We start from the raw sequence: 12,500 nt of genomic DNA, 5'->3' as shown, positions 1-12,500 counted from the left end.
TATATATATATATATATATATATATATATATTATATATTTATATATGTATATATAGATAGATAGATAGATAGATAGATATAGGTATTCATTTTCTTTGTCGTCATAATTGTTATAACTCTTTTTGCATTTGCTCTCTCTCTGTCCACTTCCTTCCCCCTGCCATGAACGCCCCTCTGTAGCCCTTCCCTTTCTCACCCTCACCAAGCTGGCTCCTCCTCCCCCCCTCCCTCTCCCTCCCCCTCTCTCTCCCCCTCCTCCTCCCCCTCCCCCTCCCCCTCCCCCTCTCTCTCCCCCTCCCCCTCTCTCTCCCCCTCCCCCTCTCCTCTCTCTCCCTCTCTCTCCCTCTCTCCTCTCTCTCCTTCTCTCCCTCTCTCCCTCTCTCCCTCTCTCCTATCTCTCCCTCTCTCCTCTCTCCTCTCTCTCCCTCTCTCCCTCTCTCTCCCTCTCTCCCTCTCTCCCCCTCTCCCTCTCTCCTCTCTCTCCCTCTCTCCTCTCTCTCCCTCTCTCTCTCCCTCGCTCTCGCTCTCGCGCTCTCCCCCCTCCTCGCTTTCACATTCTCTTTCTCCTTCTCTCTCATCCTCACTCACTTGAAGTACGTGATAACGCAGTCCCTGTCGGGGAAATCGAAGAAAACGGCCCAAGGCAGGCGACGCGGAGTGGCAGACGCAGCCAAGCCCGGCAGCGTGCGTGTGTTTACTGGCACCCGTTTGTTGTGGTGATCAGCTGTTGACGGCTATTGTGAGCCTGCGTTGTGCTGCTGCTGTTCGGGCTGCTCACCTGCGTCATTGATGGCTTGGGGTCACCATGTGTGTGTTGGAGTGCGTATTAGTCTGTCCTCGTGTGTTTAAGTGTCGTTGTTGTAATGGGTATTCTCATTCGTTGCTGGTGTCGTCGAGAGCTTAAATGAAGGTTATTTTTTTTAGGGCGGGTGGGAATGTGTTTAAATTCGGGTTGGTAACACGGGCAGGACGGGATGGTCACCTGTTGAATGTAATGTGGGAAGTACTGCCACTTGAACGCCGCTACTTTTCATCCTGAGTACTAGTGAACATGAACAGGACATTTTGCGCGCATAAAAGCGACACGTGGAGTCAGAATGTTAAGATATCGGTCTCAGTGCACCCAGATGAGCTTTAAATACATGTACACAAGAAAAAGTACTACCTCCTGTTGGCAACACTGTGCGCGGCTGAGTACACGCGCCTCTCGAACGCTTTGTTTGTTTGTTTGTTTGTTTGTTTGTTTGTTTGCTGCGCCGATTCAGGCGGCGGGGGCAGGGATGGGGGTGGGCCGAGTCTCTCGCTGCTTTGCCCGTTGATTGCCGGCTGTTTGGATGTTGTGTTTACGTTAGTATTTGAAAATGGATGTGACATACGCATGCGCGCGCGCGCCTACATAAACACACACACGTGTGTGTTTATGTGTGTGTGTACACAAGTCCTTGTCCTCGTAACAATTGAAAGACACTATTTATCTCCCTTGGCGATTCATCAATACCTAAATGTTTATAGCGTGGAGGTCGACCTTATCACGTCAAAAACACCGACGTTTTCTACCCACGCTGTCGTGTCTCTAAGCTTTGTGTACTATTCTGAGCTTATCGACTGAGGGTTAGGGTTTGAGGCCCGTGCGCGGTGGCTCCGGCAGAGGTCATGGCTCGTGGCGGAATGCTGGTGTGCTGTTGTGGAATGAAATGGAGGATTCAGTTTTGGCTGTGGAAGAGAGGGACGGCTGCCCCCGCTTGCTCATTGGGGCACAAGGGTAGAAGCCGTTAGTGCTGTAAGTGTAGAGTGAGGGTCATGTGATGTTCGGGAAGTAACCTAGGGGTGGCGCAGTGAAGATTGATAAATGTAGGGGTGGTTTAGTGGTAGATGGGCACATACAAGTGGTCGCGGAATGGTAGATGGCAGATTCTAAGTGGTGGGAGAGTAGGTTTAAGACGTAGATGATGAAAGGATGTTAAGAAATGGAACGTGAATCATGGAAGACAAATAGTTTATGGATGACAGATGGCTGAAAAGATAGAATAAAAAGATGGACGGTGGAAAGAAAGAATAATAAAAATTTAGGTGCTGTGTAAGGGGGTGGACGAAGTTAAAAGGTGTTGGTAGAAAAGAATCACGTGGGAAATGACTCGAGAAGGGCATCGAATGGCCAGAATCATCCTGGTATGACGTCCGGGTATGGAGAGACGGTCTGTTCCAGGCCAGGACTCGGTGTGTTCTGTGCTAATATTTATTGTTAATTGGGGATTAGGTTTCTGCGGTCTGCCTCATCTGTGTCATTTCTGCATTACTAATCGCCTTTCGTTCCTTGCGAGCTGCCTGGGATTGGTATGATGCTTGTGTGCGTGCGTTTGTGGTTGACTGTGTCTGTTCACATTACGTATATTTACAGAGGATTTGTATGGGTCTGATTGTACGTATTACATATATAAGTATAACTACGTGGAATCCGAGTTTGTAAGTCTTCCTCTGCTTGACGTCGGGCGGCTGCAGACGTAACTTGGCAAGGGCCATTGGTGTAGAGGCGGCTTGGGGGTGGGGTAGTGTGTATTGGGGAGAGGAGGAGGTGGCGGCAGGGAGGAGAAGGGGAGATTGGGGGTAGGGGGCGCATGACCTGGTCGGGAAGGCTGCACGGTGGTCATGCAAGAGGGCTCGGCACGACCCGAGGGTTCATGCACTCGTGGTATTTCTGATTTGGGGTTACATTGGCTGCACGGTCAAGCGAGGGCTGCTTGGTATCACGGCAGTGGAATCGGCGGTCAGGCGCCTTGTCACCTGTATGCTGCGGTTCACCGGGTAACCCAGTGTCTTTCCAGGAGTGAGAATTGGGAGGCGGATCTTGCATAAGCTGCCAGGAGGTGGCACCTCCTCTTGCCGCGAATGTAGGCTCCCAAGCAACCGCCATTTATGTGTGTCCATGCGTGGCTTCACAGGAATCGAAGCAGTAATGCTGATCCATTTTGTCTGAGTCTGTTTCTGCCAGGTCGACTTTGGGAGATTTCAGCAGCAACTTAATGTGTGCTTATATATAAATTTAGGAAATATTTGGTCGTTGCCATTCCTGAGAATACAGAACGTCCAAGTAAAGCCTACTCCTTCTTTTCCTCATCTAAGTATTGAGGTTGTATTATAGTTGCATGTTTCGATCTGTGCAAGATCGCGCTGAATTTGCTTTCCCATTTTCCCCCGCACGTCAGCGGACCCGACACGCGATTGTCGGCCGCCGCCCGTCCCATTTTGTGTGATCTCGTGACGTACGGTTTGGAAAGAGATATTTTTATAGTGCGTAAAAAAAGAGAAACCCAAAACTGGAGAAAATATATTTCCATGCTCTATATAAAACGCGATAGTGAAAAGAACGATATATTTGCATTTGTCAAAGATGAGGGTACCAAATTACGTAACCTTTCCTAGAGCGAAAGCATGTGACACGTCCATCTGGCGTGACCTTATGTTCCAGAGCCATTTCCACCTTTCAGGCGCCATTACAGAATCTTTAGATATTTTAAAAGTATTTTTTATCGTAATTTTCTACGCATATGTCTTGAGGCTAGCGTTTCTTTGTTTATATTTTATCTTATAACTAACGTTTTTTTATTGTTTATTTTTTGTTTTTTATATATTAATAAGGCTGAAAAGTCGTTTTTACTAAGGTATTTTAGATTTGATATATTCATGCTCTGTGATGAATATTGACTCATAAAAACAAATGAGTTTCTAACGGCTGAAATGTTGTTGTTATTGTTGTTTTTCTGCTCGTGTTCATTTTTGTATATTCAGTGGTTGCTTTACATTTTTTTTTTTTTTTTTTTGTATATTCGTGTGAGAGTGTAGCCGTATTATGTTGTATTTTGTGCATATATAAAAAGGCAATTGTGTTTTGATATTCTTGCTTGATCTGTTGCGTTACTTTACGAAATTAAGCTTTATCTCTGTTGTATATATATATATATTTCCCTGTATAATGTGCTTTCTCAGAATGCTCTAGACGGTGGGCGTGCTTTGTATTGCGTATCAGTACAGTATAGTGTTCCTCAAACCATCGGCAGGGAGCGCCAACCAGGAGCCTGCAGCAAGAAGTAGAGGAAGTCTTAGCCTATGCCTGACTGTAATTGCCTACCTGACATTTTCAGGCTTCCCGCACGCCATTGATCAGGGAGGCTCATGACGTCACACTTACGTCACCATCACGTTGCAGTGGTTCCTCCTCCTCCTCCTCCTCCTCCTCCTCCTCCTCCTCCTCCTCCTCCTCCTCCTCCTCCTCCTCCTCCTCCTCCTCCTCCTCCTCCTCCTCCTCCTCCTCCTCCTCCTCCTCCTCCTCCTCCTCCTCCTCCTCCTCCTCCTCCTCCTCCTCCTCCTCCTCCTCCTCCTCCTCCTCCTCCTCCTCCTCCTCCTCCTCCTCCTCCTCCTCCTCCTCCTCCTCCTCCTCCTCCTCCTCCTCCTCCTCCTCCTCCTCCTCCTCCTCCTCCTCCTCCTCCTCCTCCTCCTCCTCCTCCTCCTCCTCCTCCTCCTCCTCCTCCTCCTCCTCCTCCTCCTCCTCCTCCTCCTCCTCCTCCTCCTCCTCCTCCTCCTCCTCCTCCTCCTCCTCCTCCTCCTCCTCCTCCTCCTCCTCCTCCTCCTCCTCCTCCTCCTCCTCCTCCTCCTCCTCCTCCTCCTCCTCCTCCTCCTCCTCCTCCTCCTCCTCCTCCTCCTCCTCCTCCTCCTCCTCCTCCTCCTCCTCCTCCTCCTCCTCCTCCTCCTCCTCCTCCTCCTCCTCCTCCTCCTCCTCCTCCTCCTCCTCCTCCTCCTCCTCCTCCTCCTCCTCCTCCTCCTCCTCCTCCTCCTCCTCCTCCTCCTCCTCCTCCTCCTCCTCCTCCTCCTCCTCCTCCTCCTCCTCCTCCTCCTCCTCCTCCTCCTCCTCCTCCTCCTCCTCCTCCTCCTCCTCCTCCTCCTCCTCCTCCTCCTCCTCCTCCTCCTCCTCCTCCTCCTCCTCCTCCTCCTCCTCCTCCTCCTCCTCCTCCTCCTCCTCCTCCTCCTCCTCCTCCTCCTCCTCCTCCTCCTCCTCCTCCTCCTCCTCCTCCTCCTCCTCCTCCTCCTCCTCCTCCTCCTCCTCCTCCTCCTCCTCCTCCTCCTCCTCCTCCTCCTCCTCCTCCTCCTCCTCCTCCTCCTCCTCCTCCTCCTCCTCCTCCTCCTCCTCCTCCTCCTCCTCCTCCTCCTCCTCCTCCTCCTCCTCCTCCTCCTCCTCCTCCTCCTCCTCCTCCTCCTCCTCCTCCTCCTCCTCCTCCTCCTCCTCCTCCTCCTCCTCCTCCTCCTCCTCCTCCTCCTCCTCCTCCTCCTCCTCCTCCTCCTCCTCCTCCTCCTCCTCCTCCTCCTCCTCCTCCTCCTCCTCCTCCTCCTCCTCCTCCTCCTCCTCCTCCTCCTCCTCCTCCTCCTCCTCCTCCTCCTCCTCCTCCTCCTCCTCCTCCTCCTCCTCCTCCTCCTCCTCCTCCTCCTCCTCCTCCTCCTCCTCCTCCTCCTCCTCCTCCTCCTCCTCCTCCTCCTCCTCCTCCTCCTCCTCCTCCTCCTCCTCCTCCTCCTCCTCCTCCTCCTCCTCCTCCTCCTCCTCCTCCTCCTCCTCTATTAAATAATACAAAAGAAACATTTAAAAAATCGAGGAAAAGGGTAAACTGGTAAGATTGGACTTGTAACCGACTCTTTGGTGACTAAGCACTTGTAGAGCCGTCTATGTATAAATACAATAAATAAATTTACATTACTGTGGCAATGGCATGTATTCTTGTCATCCGTGTCGATTGGGTCAATAGCTTAATCATGAACATTATAACTATTGTTTTACTAATGAGCATAAAGATACAAACACAACACTCAATCCCCATTCCCTAATCCAGCTCGCTATCTGAACCCACTACCCACCTACCCACTACCCACCTACCCACCTACCCACCTACCCACCTACCCACCCACCCACCTACCCACCTACCCATCCACCTCGACTGTCCCAGGCTCGTTCGCCCCTCCGGATGGAGCCTGGCAAACATTGACATGAGGGAGGGATAGGGCGAGGGCGGTGCCAGAGGGAAATAAAACATCTGGGTAATGAGGAAGCTAGAGGGAGATAGCGATGAAAAGGGAGGGAGATTAAAGGAGGGTAAGAGGGGAAAAAACGCTCGTCTGACAAATAGATGCAAGACAGACGGGCAAACACATATAGTGAACAAACAGACAGGCAAGGCAGACGGGCAAACACGTATAGTGAACAAACAGACAGGCAAGGCAGACGGATAAACACATATAGTGAACAGACAGATAAGACGGACAGACAGACAGACAGACAATGAGGCAAGCAGACAGACAGGGAGGGAGATGGAAGAGAACAGTGGCACAAAGGTAATGCAAGGAATGATGGCAAGACTGTAGCCGCGGCAGGGAGTTGGCAGGGCGAAAAAGTTATGTGAATTTCAAAATGTGTCTATCTTACAAGAGAATTAACAGAGTCAGACTATTCATATCCTAGCAAAAACTGATAAGAATGAATTTTTAGAATCAAACAATAGAGAGAAAGGGAAACAGCAAGACGGGGGAAATAGCTAAGGAAAAAGGCGTAAGTTTGTATGGCATGAGAAGGGTGTATTCAAAGTGAATTGGAGCGAGAGTACGTGATGAGTGCAGTGTGAGGGAGAAGAGGAAAGGGTTAAAAATCATAGATGGAAGAGGAAAAGGATGAAGAAAACCACGAAATATCCGCATAAGAGTATAAGATTGAAACCATTTTTTACCTCCACGTTTTAGGCTTAGTAAACTGTACATTGTAAAATGTCCTTTTTTTTTTTTCTTTTTATTTACAGAGGCTATTATTATCGTGAAGGCCCCGATAATGTGGATGTGGTTATTTGTATTACTAATAGTATTGAAGAATGTATCGCTATTTTCTCCCTTGCGCTCTACATAACCGCCGTTGGTCTGTTTATAAAACGGACCGACAAATAAGGGATTGATGTAACACTTTGCATGGCGGCGAGCGGGCACGCGTGCGCACAGCCTTGAGCCAGGCTGGGCATGGTTGGGCGGGGGCCTCCTGATTGGGGGAGGGGAATGGTTGGAGGAGGGGACTCCTGAATGGGGCTGAAGCTGGGGTGAGGGAGGGGACGGCTGAATGGGGTTGGGGAGGGGCGGGGAGCGGGTAACCTTGAGGTCTTATCACCTCGTCGTTCCATAAAGGTTGTGTTACGGCTCTGTACCGTTTGGTGATTAAAAGCTGATTGTTTGTGTAGAGAACAGCAGACGCACGCGCGCACGTGCTTGTGTTTTTGTTTATTCTGTGTATGACTATGTATTATGATATTACAGTGGACTTTGCACTGATTATTTTGTTAGCTGTGCTTTTGTTGTGATGATATTCTTGTTTAATGAAGGAAGAAATTTAGATGTGGTTGTCGTTTGATTCATTCTCTCTCTTTCTCTTTCTTTCTCTCTCTCTTTCTCTCTCTCTCTCTCTCTCTCTCTCTCTCTCTCTCTCTCTCTCTCTCTCTCTCTCTCTCTCTCTCTCTCTCTCTCTCCCTCTCCCTCTCCCTCTCTCTCCCTCCCCCTCCCCCCCTCCCTACCCCTCCCCCCTCCCTCCCCCTCTTTCTCTCTCCCTCTCCCTCTCCCTCTCTCCCTCTCTCCCCCTCTCCCCCTCTCCCCCTCTCCCCCTCTCCCCCTCCCTCTCTTTCTCCTTTTTTATCTATCAATTTATCTACACACACACACACACACACACACACACACACACACACACACACACACACACACACACACACACACACACACACACACACACACACACACACGCACACACACACACACACATACACATCGCTCCTTTCACCCTTTCCCTTTTCCTCTTTTCCCTCCATCACCCACACACGCTCTCCCTCCCTCTCTTTCACTCTCATACTCCGCCATTGGTTGAACTAAACGAACAGGAAATGCAGCTCACAGGTGGACCAGCGCCTCCCGTCCGCAACACGATGGGCGGCCTCGAACCACAAGCAAAAAGGTTAATTGGTCATTCTTGTACTTCGATTGTGATGGTCTTGTGTGTGTGTTCCTGTGTCTGTCTGTGTACGTCCGTTATTTAGGACAGGCAGACAGATATAAAGAGGAGAGAGCTGATATTGAGAAGGATAGATTGTGAGAGTCGGAGGAGGAAATGATGTAGGCCTATGCGAGGGTGGGCGTAGAAAACGGGGAATGCGGTAGAGAGGGAATGAATCGGCTTAGGCCTAAAAATATTATCTGAATACAAACGTTAGACTTCACAGGCGATAGCAGGTAATTGAACATTTTGTTTATCTTTACCTTCTCTTATTCCCCTCCCTCTCCCTCCTCCTCCCCTTCCTCTCGAGCTCTGCCACTTGAGGTCCTCTCCGAGCTGTTCTTGAGTTCAAAACTGTCGGTTGTGACTCACGTTTTAGGATTCTGAAGAAATGTTAATAGATTAGGCGACACTTTTTTTCTGCTAGTGCGAGAAAATTTGACAGAAATTGAAATGGAGAGAACGAGGAATAGATGGGGAGAAAGGGGGGAGGCAAAGATATTACTCGTTGAGTATTATTTTCCAGATGGCTGGTTACAGTGTTATGTAAATCTCAAATAAGAATAGAACGCTTCTCTTTCTCTCCCTTTCTTCTTCTCCACCACCCTTTTCTTATCATTCGTTTCGGCTCAATGGCTGGTGTGTTGGGGTAGGGGTAAGGGTGGGAGGGGAGGGCAGGGCAACACAGCACGAGACTGGGTGTGTTCTGTTTTCGGCTTCGCTAAGAACTTTTCCTTATATGGTGGTTTTCTTTTGGGTAAGCCGTTTGCGGGATATATATATTTTTTTAGCTTTAGTGTGTGTATATATAGACCTATATATGGTTTGGTGATTACGTAAGCAATGTGAATGTCTTTTGTAATTGCACGTAGGTTGGTGTGTGTGTCCTCGCCTTCGTTTATTTTTGTTAGGGCTGCTGTTGTTGAGTGTATTTGGTTGTTGACTATTTTCTGTTTATTAGCTGTGCTTATGCGGGTGTTAGGCTCTTTATGTCTGCCGTTTTACAGTGTTTCGTACAATATTTTAAAGTATACGTTGGTATTGCTATGTATATTCATGGTTACGTGTGAGTAAATGTATGTTGACATGATTTGATGCAAGTTAACTGTGTATTTGTTTTAATAAATAAACATCGACGTATTTCCCCACTCTTCTGAATATTTGCCATGCATTCAGTCGTATCGTGTCTTTGTGTGCGTGATAAGGCAACTGCGCACTGGGTGTCCATGCGGCGAGGAGAAGCGGCGAGAAGCGGCCCCTGCCCAGCGCGTTGTCGTCTTTAACACGGACAGCGCTCGCTGGTAGAAATCGTGGAAGCAAAGCGAAAGAGAGAGAATTTCCTCCACGCAGGCATGGCCCTATCCGGTGTTGCCTGGCTGTGGAAAGATCCTTTGCCAGGGGAGGAAATACACATATGATTCATACACACACACTGTGAAGCACACGCATCGGGAGAATTTATTATTATTCTCTATCTCCTCTCCCTTTTCTCTCTCCCTCTCTCTCTCTCTCCCACTCCCGCTTGGTCTTTCTCCTTCTCTCTTCTCACTCCTTTTCTCCTTCCTCCCCTCTCTCTCTCTCTCTCTCTCTCTCTCTCTCTCTCTCTCTCTCTCTCTCTCTCTCTCTCTCTCTCTCTCTCTCTCTCTCTCTCTCTCTCTCTATCTCTATCTCTATCTCTCTATCTCTATCTCTCTATCTCTCTCTATCTATCTCTATCTCTAACTCTCTTTCTCTCTCTCTTTCTTTCTTTCTCTCCCCTCCCCCGCCCCCCCTCTCTCTCTCAAGCATTATTTTTTTTTGTTCCGCCTATATGTAATTACCTGCGCCTCCTCGCCCTTCCCCTTCGCCTTCTGCAGAGGCCGTGGAAGGGGCGTTGCACGAGAGAGGCCTTCGCGAATTTCTACCCCGTTTTTCGAAACTGTTGTTGTTGTTGTTGCTGTTGTTTGTGATGTTTTCTGACTGTCATGTTCACCTTTGTTCTCCTATTCATCTCTCTCGTTTTCTTTGATTTTGTTTGATACTAATAAGTGTGTGTATGTGTGTGTTTGTTTGTTTGTATGTTTTTATATATATATATATATATATATATATATATATATATATATATATATATGTATATATATATATATATATATATATAATGAATAATATATATACACATTTATATTTATTTGTAAGTATATGAGTGTGTGTGTGTGTGTGTGTGTGTGTGTGTGTGTGTGTGTGTGTGTGTGTGTGTTATATAATGTAATGTAGTATATGTAGTACATATTATGTTGGATCTTTCTGTTAGTTCTTGCATCACTGCTCTCATAATAGTATTCGACTGCCATTAGTTTTGGTGGTAATGATAGCTTTATTGTTATAGTGTTATCATCATCATCATTATCGCTGTCATTATTATGAATCTGATTATTATTTTTATTATCATTATCGTTATAATTTGCATGCTTGTGTGATTATTTTTCATTATGATTTTATTGTTTTTGTTACATTTACTGAGGGATTTTTAACATTAGTAATACATCACTACTGCTGATATTATGATTACTACTTATATTTTACACCAGCATTATTATATATCACCTTTTTGGCATCACATATTATTATTATTATTATTACTATTATTATTATTATTATTTTTATTATTATTATTATTACTATTATTATTATTATTATTATTATTATTATTATTATTATTAACTATTATTATTATTATTATTATTATTATTATTATTATTATTATTATTATGTTGCATTGTTGTTATGAATTGTTGTTATCCTTGCAAGCTTAACTTGTTTGGATATTGATTTGTTTTATGTATTGTCCTTGATATCTTTAGTGTTATTGTTGTTATTATTGTTAATATTATTATTATTGATATTGTTGTTGTTGCTATTATTATTATTATTATCATTATCATTATTATTGTTATTATTATTACTATTATTATTGTTGTTATTGTTGTTCTTGTTATTACCATTATTGTTATCATTATTATTATTATTACTATTCCTATTATTATGAAATTTTGTTGTTTTGTTATTATTATTATTATTATTATTATTATTATTATTATTAATATGAGGAAGAGGAGGTATTATTTTTTTCTCTCCTGTCATGAATGCAACTCTGTCATTATTATTGTCACTTTTTTCATTTTTGCATTTGTTTGCATGATTTTGCATTATGCTTTTATACCAAAGTACAGCCCACATTTTTATTGTTATTATTACTACTATTACATTTATTATTATTTCTATAATTATCATTATCAATATCATTGATATACTTGTTGTTGTCATTATTATTATTATTATTATTATTATTATTATTAATTATAATTGTTATCAGTAGTCTTATTATTTTTTTAATATTATTGTTGTTAATGTTACTATTAGTAGTAGTAGTAGTAGTAGGGTTGTTAATGTTACTATTATTATTAGTAGTAGTAGTAGTGTTGTTATTAAAATTATTATTATTATTATTGTTATTATTAAGATTATTATCTTTGTTATTTTTGTTATTATTTTTATTATTGTTATTATTATTCTTATTATTGTTATTATTACTTTTTCATTATTATTATTATTAACAGGAATAGTCTTTTTTCTAATCATCATGAGCATCATTTGTCAATATCACCATTACCAGTTTTGTACTTACAGTGTCATTATTCTTAAGTTTATGATATATGTTGATCTCTATTGCCATTATTTTTGTAGTTGCTGCTAATGTTACTTTCACTTCTACTATTGTTACTGATTATATCACCTCAATATTCATCATTACTATTTCTTCATTGTTATGCACATTATTATTGTTATTTAAAATCATACTACCATTATTGTTTTTTCATTAGTTGTAGATGCTTTTATTATCTGTGTCATTATGATTGCTAATTTATGGATCTTCCAATCATCAGTTGTCTCAAGCTTATTTTTCTCCAGATATTGAGTTGTATTCCAGGCCTTTTTCTAGTATGGCGTTCTCCTTTGCTCATTTTTATTATCGCACAAAACCAATTAAACTTCCTATTTTCTTTCCTGAAATATGACATGGTTATTACCTGAACCAATGGCAAGGTTCTCTCCGGCCTTCATTTGAATTCAGAGAGCCATTTATCCACCATCCATCCATGCCTTATTCTCTTTATTTGTATGTGTAATTGTATTTCATATGTTTTTCTTATGTTTAATGTTATGATATTGGCAGAGGAAGCCTAATGAGGAGGAATCAAATGCGAATATTTTCTGTTCGTATTATTTTCCATCTGTCTCGCCATGACAATGTTATTTTAATAAATATTTTAAATTTTTCGGTAAGCTTTGTATCCCAGAATGACAATTCTTACAATTTGGTGTATTTTACAGGTTGGTGCCGTGAAACAGTCGAATGGATGAGGAGCTCTCTTGGGTTTCAAATGGTAAGCTGTCTATT

At 44.2% G+C, this 12,500-nt stretch overlaps 1 protein-coding gene across 3 annotated transcripts in view; it reads left to right on the top strand.

The window, feature by feature from the left end:
• The window catches only part of LOC125033447 (protein yippee-like 2), a 108,351-nt gene that overhangs the window by 62,798 nt on the left and 33,053 nt on the right, over window positions 1-12,500 (top strand). For 2 of the 3 annotated variants that reach the window (XM_047624962.1, XM_047624961.1), the window contains exon 2: window positions 12,434-12,486. The exons of the other annotated variant lie outside the window; for it this stretch is intronic. In XM_047624962.1, the coding sequence (XP_047480918.1) occupies window positions 12,456-12,486 (31 nt within the window). In that variant the 5' untranslated portion in view covers window positions 12,434-12,455. The remainder of the gene's footprint in view (window positions 1-12,433; window positions 12,487-12,500) is intronic. 3 annotated transcript variants of the gene reach the window in all.

Source organism: Penaeus chinensis, chromosome 16, assembly GCF_019202785.1.
Source record: "Penaeus chinensis breed Huanghai No. 1 chromosome 16, ASM1920278v2, whole genome shotgun sequence".
Lineage (NCBI taxonomy): Eukaryota > Metazoa > Arthropoda > Malacostraca > Decapoda > Penaeidae > Penaeus > Penaeus chinensis.
Note: the sequence above shows the minus strand (reverse complement) of the source record. Positions and strands in the feature narration are given on the sequence as shown.